The sequence below is a fragment of the Acanthochromis polyacanthus genome, chromosome 6 (genome assembly GCF_021347895.1).
Source record: "Acanthochromis polyacanthus isolate Apoly-LR-REF ecotype Palm Island chromosome 6, KAUST_Apoly_ChrSc, whole genome shotgun sequence".
NCBI lineage: Eukaryota > Metazoa > Chordata > Actinopteri > Pomacentridae > Acanthochromis > Acanthochromis polyacanthus.
The window spans coordinates 14,730,403-14,744,571 of NC_067118.1; the positions used below are offsets into that span (position 1 = coordinate 14,730,403).

The 14,169-nt window shown below is 38.3% G+C and overlaps 1 protein-coding gene across 1 annotated transcript in view; it reads left to right on the forward strand.

Moving 5' to 3' along the window:
- The first annotated feature begins 11,725 nt into the window (after positions 1 to 11,725).
- The window catches only part of plch2a (phospholipase C, eta 2a), a 204,280-nt gene continuing 201,836 nt past the window's right edge, over positions 11,726 to 14,169 (forward strand). The window contains exon 1 of the mRNA XM_051949439.1: positions 11,726 to 11,984. Within this exon, the coding sequence (XP_051805399.1) occupies positions 11,903 to 11,984 (82 nt within the window). The 5' untranslated portion in view covers positions 11,726 to 11,902. The remainder of the gene's footprint in view (positions 11,985 to 14,169) is intronic.

The window sequence follows — 14,169 nt, forward strand, 5'->3', positions numbered from 1 at the left end:
ACTCATTTAGAAATGGAAGCTGTGAAAATCCATAACTTTTCATGATGTAATTTGCTAGAACCTGAGTATAATTGTAAGACATATTTTCTGTGTTGCCATTTTAGTAAAACTTGCATGGAGCACAATGTGAAAAGTAAAACCAAGCTGACATTTTGGAACACAAGCAATTAGTTACAATATAAACTACAAATGTACAAAAATGTACCAATTCGGACAGGTTTCTCAGAAAACACATTAGAATGTTGTCAGAGAAACAAGAAAAAGAAAATACTTTTGAATGAAATGAGTTTAAAAACTCAACAGGAGTGCATTCCAAGCCTTATGCCAGAAAAGCCTGCTCACCACTCTCATGAAAAATCAATGTCTTAATGCTGCTTTCATGCCTCCTTACTCAGGTTGCATCCAGCAAGTTAATCAGAGCACGGGTTTACTAAAACTAATCTATGTCCCTACTGAACTACATCAAGGCTAATTTAGGGGAAACATGAAGGGCAGCTCAAATGAAGCTGGTAAAAATAAAGAAAGAAAGAAAATAATTGCTTGATCAGGTCAAAATCACTAAAGAAAGAGGAAAATCATCCACCATGACCCAATGCAAATTGTGACTCACTTAATCTTAAAAAGTAAATTCGTTATGTTAGTTCTGGAAATTAGTGTGTTTTTTCATCTCACTGAAGTATGTTAATCAGATCTGATCTTTTCATGCCCTCTCACTGCTTGATGCACTGTGTACACCCTCAGTGAGCCATTACAACATAGCTAAATATAAAGTAGTACACTAGTGAAAGCTATTTCACACCTCTGTGCAGCTCTGTGATACACCAATTACATCTTAAGCATGTTGTGCCATGCAACAATGGCTTGCCACTGCACCGAGTGGAGTGCACATGTAGCGCACCATGTTCCTTCAATTCAGTCACTGCTACTGTTAACTAGTAAATATCCAGCTCAGTCACTGAGAAGACAACTGCTCACAATTACCCATGGGCACCTTGACCTGTATTTCCATTATTTCTATCTCTGCACATTCGTTCCCACTCTCCATTAGCCACTAAAATGAGTTCATCATACAGCACACTGTTGTGTGTGCAGTTTGCAGCATTGATCCAGTGGCACATTATCAGTCAATGTGCTCTAATGCTTGAAGAGTTTAGGTTTTATTGGCTGAAAGCAGTGTTGGCTCATTGGCTTCTCAGCAGTCAAAAGATGTGTAGACAAGCCTTATTAGCCTCTACCCAGAATTTGAACTGCTCAAGTGTGGAGCTTTTCATCTAAGCGGACCACGCACATAAATCCATTCATCCATACTCTATACACTTTATCCTCACTAGGGTCGCGGGGGTGCTGGAGCCTATCCCAGCTGACTCGGGCAAAGGCGGGGGACACCCTGGACAGGTCGCCAGTCTGTCGCAGGGCTACATATACAGACACACAATCACACTCACATTCACACCTACGGGCAATTTAGAATACTCAATTGACCTCAGCATGTTTTTGGACTGTGGGAGGAAGCCGGAGTACCTGGAGAAAACCCAAGCATGCACAGGGAGAACATGCAAACTCCATGCAGAAAGATCCCAGGCCCAAGCTGGGATTTGAACCGGCGATCTTCTTGCTATGCACATACAGTCTTGTGAAAAAAATAAGTAAAGTGGAAAATGTTGTTTCCTTTCTATAGCTGGACAAGCAAACACCTGACCGCCTTTGAGACAGTACGTGCAGATAAAGGTGATGTAAAACTAAAACATAAAATTATTATTTTTTGCCTAATAATCTAATGCCATGCTATTTTCAGACATTTTATTATATTCTTTATATTTTTGATATAAAACTAATAAAAAAAACAAGCAAAACAAAAAAACAAAACAAAAAAAACCCCATTACAGTGTGGTGTCATCATGCCATGAGCTCTTGAAGGCCAAAGGGTTCTTAACTCCTGTGAGTCTGGTAAAGAATTTTAAAAATCCTAATTATTGGAAAGAAATCATCCCACTGTAATCAAAATCATCTACAAGTGGCACAGCTTTGAAAGCACTGCAGATTTGACTCAGTGGATGATGCACAAAGAATTCACCAAGAACCCCAAAGGTGTATCATTGGATTTGCAGGTAATTAGTGAATGTGTCTACATTCACAAACAGATTCTAAACTGCAGACAAAACATTAGAGTAAAACTGCAGTTTTCCAGTGAACATAAGCACAAAGTCCAGACCTCTTTGGATAGATGATTAAAGTTACATTTGTTTGATGACAGTAACAGTAGAAATGTTAGGCACAGATTAAATATAGCTCTTCAGGAGAAAAGCCTCATACCAGCTGTGGATCATTGCGGTGGGACTATTCTAGTTTGGGGTTACTTCACTGCCTCAGGGTTGGGAAAGCTTGCAGTCACTGATTTGATTTCAGCATCATATCAAAGAGCGCAGAAAGATAATGTAAGAGTATCTGTCTGAAAGTTAAAGTCAAAGGAATGATCTAATCACTGCTCAGGTTTCAATCCCATATGAAACAGGGAGATACAGACAAAAAAATATGCAAGAAAACCCTAAAGCATTTTGCAACTGAATGATTTTTTCCAGAGGGGTCAAAGATTGTTGCAAGCTGATGCCAGAGACTGGTTGACTATTATGCAAAACGCCTACAACAAGTTATTTCTGCTAAATATGCCAATGATAACTTATGAAGCCTTAGTTTCACCGAAAAAAAATTCTGCATAGCATCCAATCAGTTTTCAAACTGTCATCCTGTTAGCCAGTTGAATGTCATGGTTAAGCCTTCCAACTGATTAGCAGAGTGAGCCCCTTCTACTGAACTGTGTGACGTTGATGGCCAAGAGTTAATGAAGCAATGGCCAAAAAACTCCACAGCAGCTGATCAGGTGAAGAAGCACAACTTCAACCAAACGGACAGGAGTTGAGTGAGTAGAGTTGCTGTTGTGTCTGCCCAGAGAAAATATTGCCTAAAGCCTACACCACAATGCCACATTGTTCACATAAAACTGCCAGGTTGTACTTGTGCAGTCATTAATTGTTGCTCTGTTGTTCCAAAACTGTGCCCTGCTTTGGTCCAGAATGTGTGTTCTAGATGATTACTATGAAGTTTGATTTCCATATGATTTGCTACTGTCACTTTAGCAATGAACATTTATTTAAACACTTTTTCAGCACCTTGTCAAGATTCATTTAAATGAGCATCTTGCTCATTTAAAAATCTCCACCCATGTTTTTCCACCATGCTGGACATCAAAGTAACAAACATAACTATGAAACTAAGGCCCATAACGTCCCAGCCAAGAAAGTCTAATGCTATGTAATCCCAATACATAATCTGATATGTGTCCACAAGTCATTCTGCATTCTGAAAATAATCAAAATTGATAGCTATTAGCTACAGTTGACATGCGAGTCCAAAAGTTTGAGATTACGTCGAATATCTGTCAGGCAATTAAAAAGCAGTCAAACTGTAGCAGATTAGTGGCAGTGACCAAGTTAACTCCTAAGAGATCACCAGCGATCCATTCTTTAGAGACATGCTGGATAATGAGCCCAAACGCACCTCAAAGCTTTGCAAGACCAAAGAATATCAAAGAAGACCAAGAAGTGCTGACCATCATGGACTTGACTGCAGTCAAATGACCTCAGCCCCACTGAACAATATGGGACACATAAACTGCTGGAGTTAATGCAGCTTGAGTGCTGCTGCTATTAAAGCAAAGGGACAAAACTAAAGATATTAGTGGACATTTTTCACAAGTTTGATTTTTTTAACCAAATTAAAAACGGAAACAATGAAAAAAATCAAGTGTCTTCATCAGTGGTCTCAGACTTTTAGGGCTACTGTTGTCTGACTTGGCGATGAGACTCAATGCAAGTAGTCAATAAACTACGGTGAGATTGACACTGTTTATCATTAAACTGAGCTCTGACATCAGTATCTCCATCCTCACTGAGGACACGCACACTACTTCATTTGTATAGTCACACCTGTTAATATACAAGTACAGTGATGACACCAACCAATTTTTACACTGAGTTTCCCTGTGACACTAATAAAACATTAAACTGATTGAAGTTATGATTTGAAGCCCATTCATCTGCCCTCTGCCTGCTGCTTGTTACAGCAGAGCAGTGGTGTGACTAAATGCAGCTTCGCTGAGGAGACAAATGGAACAGATTTAGCTGGCGTTCTGGATTACATGACTCCCTCTGGGTAACTGCAGGTGTTTGTTGGGAAAAAAAACTGATGGGAACACAAATTATGCAGGAAAACAATATAACAGAAGAGTGAGCTGCATTGTCAGGTCTGTGTGGCATCCTGCCATGGAAACAGTCTCATTTCATACCCTAGCACTCCAAGTGATTGTGGAGGGACATATGTGTATGTCTCTCTGTGTTCTTTTGTCTCTGTGTAAAAATGGCAATAAGATTGCAACCAGAGTGGATTGTGTGATATTGTCTTGTCTGCTTTCTTGCTTATTCTTTTCACAATTTTTAGGTCCTACAAAGAACACAATAAATGAATTAAAAATCTGGTTTACAAATCTTGGACAGTTTCTTGTGAATACAGAGGATTTGTGTCATGAATGCATGTAAAGAGGTCATTCTGATTTAGGTGTGCTCAAATTTAGACAACTTAAATATGAGTGATAAGGTCCTTAACTTATGTTGATTAATGTTTTGTTTTCCTCTGATCACTACAGCAGAACGGCAACAACATGTTTCAATGGAAAAACAAAAAGAAAAAAGTTAAGATGACATTGTGCAGTAAAAATGTATGAAAAAGACATTTTTACTGATGGAGAGAGTTGTAAAGTATTGCCACAGCAGCAGAATAAAAGATACAATGAACAATGCTCTATATGTTCAGCTACAAGTATTCAGATTTTTGTTTGTCTGGCAATAGTCCAACTGAAATACTGAAATGCTGCCTGCTACAGCATACATATCCACTTTATAAATCACTTATCCTGTGTTTCCTTTGGGAAAAATGGGATTTGAATTTGACAGTCTACCATTCCAGTGGCTCTGTCTCCCTAGATAGAGACCGTATTTTGACACAGCCAATCAAATGTTTTATAAAGTAGCATCCAAGGGCAGCGTTATATCAGTGGCTGGGCAGATGGTTACACTGAGCCAGACAGCAGCTGCTATACAAGACAAGGGCCACGAACTTTACAGAAATGACACACTTTATCTTTCAGCACTGTCTGCACAGGGATTGTATCTCCCGTGCAAGTTGACTTATTTTGTCTTCATATTTTTTTGTTTTGTTTTCATCCATTAATCCATCATTTATACACTGCTTTATCCTCATTAGGGTCATGGGGGGCTATTGTCTATCCCAGCTGACTTAGGGTGAAGACAGGGGACACCCTGGACAGGTCACCAGTCTATCACACAGAGAGACAATCACATTCACATTTGTTTTCATTCACAGCAAAAATAACAATAATAACAAGAAGAACAAGAACAAGAAGAAGAAGGAGAAGAAAAAAGAAGAAAGAGAATAAAAACTTACCAATGCATTTAACAAGCTCTTTGATAATGCTCATCATTTTAAAATGATGTCAATGAAAACTGAAAAAGTGCAACAACCCACAATCATGTGCACCTTGACAGCTGGAGGATTTATGTACACTACTTTCATCAGACTGACTGTTACCTGTCTACTTTACCCTGGCTGACACAGTGTACCTTCATTGTGCCTGTTTAGTACATCCAGTGTGCACTCGTTGCATTAAAGGATGGAATGGTCCTGACAGGAGCATTATGATCAATTTGTTCATTATTTCCAACATTTTGTGAACTACAATGAACATTACATTTTCCTAAACCTCCTGACAAGGCATCATATTATTAGTCTTCTCTTCCTTTAGTTGGTCCCTGCTATGCTGGTGCAAGTTGGAAAACTTGGTCTATCAATGAAAAATAAATGCAACTAGCCTTTTGTTTTTACTCCATTGCATGAGAACTGACTTAGTTCAATAGGCATGTGTTTACCATTTGAAAACTCAAGTGCCGGATAATATCTGCCACATGAGTTTGAAGCCATTTGCTATTTCCATAACTGCACAGTAATTATTCCAGCATCCCATGGGAAATAAACACGTCATAGTCATCACTCAGTGCTATCACATCCTTCCATCTGTCTCTAGGCACAGTCGAAAAGCAGTGATGGAGCATCTTGCTTCCCTCATCTCATGCTTTTTTAGTATAAAACAGGATATTATTTTCATAATGCCTGTGAGCTCAGAGATTTAACTGAGAAAAATGTCCACTGAGGATTGATATTGCCTGATAGGTGAATGCTCCACCAATCAATGAATGATTAGGAGGTTTATGATGATAACTCACTGCCTCACCAAACTCCTGACCTTATGGTCAACTATTTGAATTACTTATGCAGATGAAATGGCAGCTAATCCTGCTGGCTGGTCTATTCTACCTCAAATGTAAAAGCTATTCACAAAAATCTAATATCACACCATTCCAGAGTCACAACTGTGTTTTTCAACATTATGTTAGTGTGACATGGAACTAAGTGGAATGCCAGCCCAGCTACTGGTGCACATGTGCACTTACATTTCATTAGAAGACAAAACAAAGTTGTGAACAACAGTATTATTCAATATTGGTATTCAGTTGACTGGCAGTGTTGATCTGCATATTGAGTTGGAGCAGCTTGCAGTAATATAGAGATGTTTACCACAGTTAGTTAAGTTAAACAGCTGTCAGTACTTCATCAAACTGATGATGATGATGAAAAAGTTCACTTGTCACAAAATGAATCACAATTTTTTGGCTTGGCATAGATATGATGTAATTCTGTTATGTATCACACTTGCTCAGCTGTCGCTCTTTGAATCATTTAAACACGTTGGCATGTCTGACTATGAGATGCTTTGCCAAGTTTTACATGTTGACTCCCTCTGTCTGCATAGGTTAAAAGTCTTATACAGACAGGCTTTGTGGTGTCTATGTGCTCACGATGAGCTATCTGGGCAAAATAACTGTATTTCGCTTTGTGCATCTGGCTTGTCGACAATCTTATGGAATGCTCAGCGAGAGCACTTAAATATGTAGCCATGCCTCTTGTTTTGTTTTCATTAAAGCTGTTCTGTCCTTATGACAGGAAAAAACAGCATTTGTTGCATCCACTATGCTTGCAGAGTGTAGAAGGACAGTGCTGCACACACAGATCAAGGAAACTGACAGGGAATACGAGCCTCTATTAAAATCTATCTCTAGTCATTGAATAAAACACCAAAAAACTCAGCTGAGTAATAAAATATCATATTTAGATTTTTTTTCCCATAGAAAATTGTTTCGCTTATTAGTATTATCTCTCTACATGTTGAATGTATTGGTCTATGAAGTACCCAAATTCATCATTAATATGAACAGACTGAAATCTATCTGATAAATACAGTATGATTACATGACATGTAAAATGATGTTGTGATCAACTGCATCAAATGCAGCACTGAGATTCAGCAGAACAAGTACTGAAACTAGTTTACTGTCTGAGGCTATTGGAAGATCATTGGTGATTTTCACCAGTGCTTTCTGTTCTTTGATCATTCTAAATCCTGACTGAAACTCTTCAAACAGTCAGTTTCTTTACATATAGTGACATAATTGGTTGACAACAACCTTTTCAAGAATTTTAGAAAAAAAAGAGAGGTTGGATATAGGTCTTTTTGAGGATTTTTTTTTACAGCAACTTTACAAATTGGGTGTACATAGCCTGTTAGTAAAGAGAAGCTGATTATATTCAATACTCCAGTGTTAATTAAAGGAAAGATGTCCTTGACTAATCTACTGGGGATGGGGTCTAACCAAACATGTTGCCGGTTTAGAAGAATTAACTATTGATGTGAGGTCTGAGAGATTTACAGCAGAGAAACAGTCCAGTCCAGTCTAAGTCTGGCTTTATGGATGCTTCCAGAGCTGCTGCCCCTAAGACATATTCAGGATTTTTTTTTTTTTTAGTATCTAATATTCAATCATTTGTAAAGAAGGTCATGAAATCCACTGTCCTGAGAGTTCAAGGAATACAAGACCCCACGCAGCTGTGACTCTTTGTCAGCCGAGCTACAGTGTTGAAAAGAAACCTGGGGTTGTTCTTGTTTTTCTTAATTAAAGATGAATGAATGCGGTTCTTGTCCCACAAATAGCTTTAATATATGTGATAGAATTTTCTTTTCATGCTAGGTAAAATTCTTCTGAATCTGTAGCGCCACTGTCATTCTGGGTCTTCTTTAAGTCTGCTTTAAGATGTGCAGTTCTTCATTATACCAGGGACCAATAAATAGATAATAAAATAGCTATTTTATTGGTATATTTATTATCACTTATTGCCTTATTTTTCAGAGGGCCAACAATGTCAGTTGATGTAGGCAGTAAAGCTAAAGTGCTATTAAAATTATCCACATGGGTGGGGCTAATTTTAAAGGAGCTTCTCTCCATTTTGTGAGCATATTGCATTGAAGTAAATGATAGCAGAATAATTTCCTTAAATTTAGTAATCGCATGATCAGATAAACATCTGCTGTAATGGAACTTCCTGGTAAATGCTTTGTAATCCATTATTGTCAATTCAAATGCTATTGAAAAATTATCACACAAAATAGAATTTTGTTGAAAAACAGAAGTTAAAATTTCTATTCCATCTGTCAGAACAAGATCAAGGTTGTGGTTAAAACTGCAAGTTGTTTTTTTACATTTTAGGAAAAAAGCAACTGACTCCAACAATGAGCTAAATGCAAAGTTGTGGCTCTCCTTCTCTTCATTAACATGAATATTAAAGTCACACACTATAATGACTTCATCTGTACTGAGCACGAAGTCAGCCAGAGTAAGGGGCAGATTGTCAATATACAACAACTAATGGAACTGTTTTTGTGTTTTCCAATTCAAGTGTGTGAGACTAAGAGTACAGCTTTCAAATGAACTATAACAATTATAAATTTTGGTCTCTGATTAATATATTTTAGTGGAAGATTGTTGCAACTCTTCACTCTCTGCCTGTCTGTCTGGGGATAAGAAAATGAATACATTACGGGTGGTCAGGAGGCAGACACAGTTTTCTGAGATCTGACTTCTTGTTTTTGAGACTGTGGAAAATGATGCTGGTGACTGCTTATTTTTGGATTTAAAAAAAACACCATATGTTATCACAAGAACCAATATCAAGCCATAACCAAAATTCTGTGAACGTGTCAGTACTAATTTTCTATGGTAGTAAAGTTACACAAAAAAGCATCTGTCATAGGTAGTAAATTGTGAATCTAAATTAGTTTGTTCACCTGACTTACTGCTGGTAACGCTAGTGCTACCAGCATTACCATTCAGGCCTGTCAACATGCAGCAGTGTGTTTGTGTGCCTTTGTTAGCATATTGTGTGCAGCAACCTCTGTGGTTTTCCTAATGGTCTTTTCACAATATCAGCATCAGAGGATATTGAGCAGCAAAGTATACCAACACACACATAGCTTCCTGTATCTGAAGCTTTTAGAAGGCACAGGAAATAGGATAAGATCAAACATCAAAGTCCACACAAGGAAACCGATGAGTGAGTTTCATAATTAGGTGTTCTTTGTTTTTGATATTTCACTGCCACATTCTACTGTTTGTTGTAATGTTCTAAAAAATGTAGTTTTTTTATTTTTATTTTTTATTTTTTACAACCAATCTATTCATTATTTGCATTTTTTTTAAAAATATATCAGGCAGGTGGACACAAATTTCTAGTCTTGGGGCCTCTTTCAAAGAGGGTGTTTGAAGTGCAGTCACTTTTAAAGAACTGACATTTCAAAGTGGGGGATTGCAGTGGCAGGGTATTGTTAGACCTTTCATAGGCTTTCAGCATCTTTGAGTTTCTTGTAAAGCGCTTTATAAATAAAATTTATTATTATTATTATTTTTAAACCATGCAACCCTTGTGTACTATGGTGCAAATTTCAGACAGTATAAAATGTAACTATATTTAAACTGAACTATATTTAGACTGAAGGATGTTGTATTGTCATCATATCATAGTTACAATACTGTATAAGGGTGGCTGTGGCTCAGGTGGTGGAGTGGGTTGTCCATTGAACGTATGGTTGATGTTTCGTTCCCCGGCCCCTCTGCATGCCTTGAGTCACACATCCATCCATCCATTCTCTATACACCACTTTATCCTCACTGGGGTTGCAGGGGGCTGGAGCCTATCCCAGCTGACTCGGGCGAAGGCAGGGGACACCCTGGACAGGTCGCCAGTCTGTCGCAGGGCTACAGACAAACAATCACACTCACATTCACACCTACGGGCAATTTAGAGTCATCAATTAACCTCAGCATATTTTTGGACTGTGGGAGGAAGCCGGAGTACCCGGAGAAAACCCACGCATGCACAGGGAGAACATGCAAACTCCATGCAGAAAGATCCCAGGCCCAGGCTGGGATTTGAACCGGGGATATTCTTGCTGCAAGGCGAAGGTGATAACCACTACACCACTGTGCAGCCCTGAGTCACACACTGAACCCCAAATTGCTCCCAATGGCAGACAGGCAATTGTCTCGCCATTGATATGTGTGTGTGTGTGTGTGTGTGTGTGTGTGTGTGTGTGTGTGTGTGTGTGGGGTGGGGGTATTGTTGTGTATATTATGGGAAAACACATTGTAAAGCACTCTGAGTACCACTTTGGTAGAAAGGCGCTGTATAAGTGCAGACCATTTGCTATTTATCATGTACCAAACAGTGAAAAGCCAGTTTCACTTCCCAAGGGTCGATGTGCAGAGTGCAAAAAAAATAAACAGACAACAGATAAAAACAATAGATGAGCTTCACCAAAATATGCTAATTTCTAACAATATACAATTAAAAATTACTGGTATATCTCAGGGCTGCACAGTGTAGTGGAGGATAGTACATTCGCCTTGCAGCTCGAAGATCGCTGGTTCGCGTCCCAGCCTTTCCGGGATCTTTCTACAAAGAGTTTGTATGTTGTTCCTGTGTATGCGTGGGCTTTCTCCAGGTACTCCAGCTTCCTCCCACAGTCCAAAAAAAAAAAATATATATATATATATATATATATGTATGCTGAGGTTAATTGATTTTTCAAAATTGCCCATAGGTGTGAATGTGAGTGTGATTGTTTCTCTCTTTGTGTAGACTGGTGACTTGTCCGGGGTGTCCCCTGCCTTCGCCCCAAGTCAGCTGGGATAGGCTCCAGTGCCACCGCGACCCTAATGAGGTTTGAGCGATGTATAGATAATGGATGGATGGTATATCGCAAAGTGTTTTGCCATTTAATAGCTAGACTAAATATGTTTTGCAGATATCTGTAACTCCATTCTTCCTCGTCGAAAAGAATATTTAAGTTGTCTATATTCTTCCAAGACAGATGACGTCATGTTTAGTATTCATGTATTTCTCATTACAGATATCAGTTTAGATGCAGATATATGCAACTTACAACTAAATGCTGACCAGTTGTAATTCATGTCAGTCTGAAAAGTCTGATGGTCTAAGTGACACGTTGTCCTATCGATAATTCCTGATGTAGAGATAAATCTGTGGACAATCCTGTGATCTCATTATCTGTCTGCCAGTATGTTTAACATGTAGTAGATAGTTTTACCATACATCTGGTGAGCATGGCAACTGACACTGGAAAGAGAGATACTGAGAGAGTGAGATAGAGAGAGAGAGAGAGAGAGACAAAGCTGAGCTGGAGAGCAGAGAGGTGAGGTGAGGAAGAGGAAGAGTCATACAGACAGAGATGGGCCAAAAAAGCGAAAAATTGGGTTAGCGCCATGACGGCAGAGAGACATCCACAGTGAGAGAGAGAGAGAGAGAGAGAGAGAGACTGTGAGTGAGGAAGGGAGAGAGACAGAGCTTGGTAGCGTATTACTCCATGCTCTCTGTCTCTTTGGTGTCAGTTGCTTTAGCGACTCAGCGGCAAGCAGCATGGATCTGGAGCCTCAGAGATTCAGTATGTAAGCCTTTACTCCTTTTCTGCTCCTACTGCCTTGTATCAGCTCCTGCTTCTTTTTTTTTTTTTGCCTTATTTCAACTGTCAAATATTATCCTGTTTTGATTTTAAATGATTAGTTATGGTTTGATTGGTTTCACTGGTTTACTGAGATTGTGCGTAACATGAAAAAGTTGGTTTGTCAGGGTGCGCCACCTTGGATATGCTGGATGTGAAGCTAGCTGTTTTGTGGAAGTTTCAGACTGGCTGCATGTTCGTCATTCATTAATGTTCATGTTTTCTCATTAATATTATCAGTTGAGAGGTCGAGTGTCTCAAGGTTTAAATTCTTGTTTTCAATCGAGCAGCTATATAAATCTAAGAAAGACACATTTTGAATGAAAAAAGAAGTGTAAAATTGAAGATACTTAAATTTCTGATTTCTGTCGATTAAAAAAAAGACAACACTACTTGTGTTATCTTTTTAACATATCATGAAACCTGTAGAGAATGCCTCTTGAATGAACCACTTCCTTGTCAGGTCTTGTTCATCACCTTTCAGGGCTTCATGTCTGTCATGATCCTTTTCCACCATTGTTTATTACCTCATGGGTTGAGGTTCAGACTCTTCAGCTGCTTGTCAGTTTGGGAGTGTCAAGGCTTTATGCAATACTTAAAAAAATATGTTATTTTCACCCCGTGTGAAAGGGGAAATAAGATGAACAGAATTTGCATTTGAGTGATTTAATCTTTAAAATTTCGTTCTGCAATTTCACAGACAAAAATTACATATTCTACAATAAAATAAGCAAGAAAATAAGTGGCATTAATGCAGTTAGGTGAGAGAAAGGCTCAGCACATATATATTCAATATAGGATGCAATGTATAGCACAAGGAAGCACCAAGTACTTGTGTGCAGCCACACAAATGTGTGTCACATGAGAAATGTGGTTCAGCACATTTGAAGTTGCTAGAATCCAAATGAAACAAGTGTAATAGAAAACAAAGAATCAGTGTGCATTTTTATTGGCTACAACTTGTAAGTACCTTAATATACTCCAGTTGTAGCACATTATAAAAGCTGACATGCACAGGGTAAATGGAGTTTATGTAAAGCTCTCTCTGACACAATCTTTTTTTAAATCCCCATCTTTTCTTTGCTTTCCCTGTCAGTTTCTTGAAATAGGCAGTGTTTGAAAGACTGGATCATTAGCACGTCTGATTGAATCTTTATGTTAACCAAGGATCTGTTTTAGACTGTATGTCATTACCATTTGCAGCATAGAGAATAATGTTTATTTAGCACCAATTTAGCCATCCCATATTGCTGTAGCTTTTTAATGGCAGTTCCAGAACCAAATATCTTAACAACTGTTGAATGGATTGCTGTAAATCTTAGGGTAGAATATCAATATCAGGTCAAAACAGATTTTGCGCTTTGGTGATTTGCTGACATTTCCTGCAGTATTAGTGACTTTTGTGCGTGTATTTGTGGTGCTTCAGGTGAAACCAGATATAGTGTTTATCTTCAAAATTACCAGAATTAAATATAATGAATAATGTAACAGCTATGAAAGTGACTTTGTAGCAATTTGGTATGTATTTGTAGAGATTTGTTTTGTGTCTTTTGCTCAGTGAAAAGAAGGCTGAAAATGCTGATAGTCCCTATTTAGAGGTATAATAAGCAGGCTGCTCATAATTTCAGTTTTACTCTGGACATGATAAAAATAGGGGAATGTTCCATGGAGTTCTCAACATTTAAATAAAGGTTAAATAATTGAATTACAGTTTAAATGTGAAGTGAAGAAAGCATAAATACTGCCCTCTAATTCTAAATTCTATCTGTAAAGGTGTGCTCAAACAGAGAACAAAGCTTATCTTTGCCTAAAGTTATTGCTACAAATTTGATTGATGGACTGTTTACACTTCATGGTGATTCCATTGATACAGAAAATGTACGAACTTGCCATGATGTTAGCTTAGCTGTAAGCTAGACTGAAACCAAATGCCTTCATGTACTGTTCAGCCAGTTCTTTATGTCCTTTCTGCCCAGAGTCTCTCCTTTTTCATTGCCTCTGCAATTTTATGAAGCAGCTTCATACAGCCTTGGGAAAAGCACAGTTTTAGCTCAGTTTGCTCCTTCTTGACTTCCAGGCAACTGACCTCCTATCAAACTGACCTTACACAAATGAACACACACTAAGCTTTT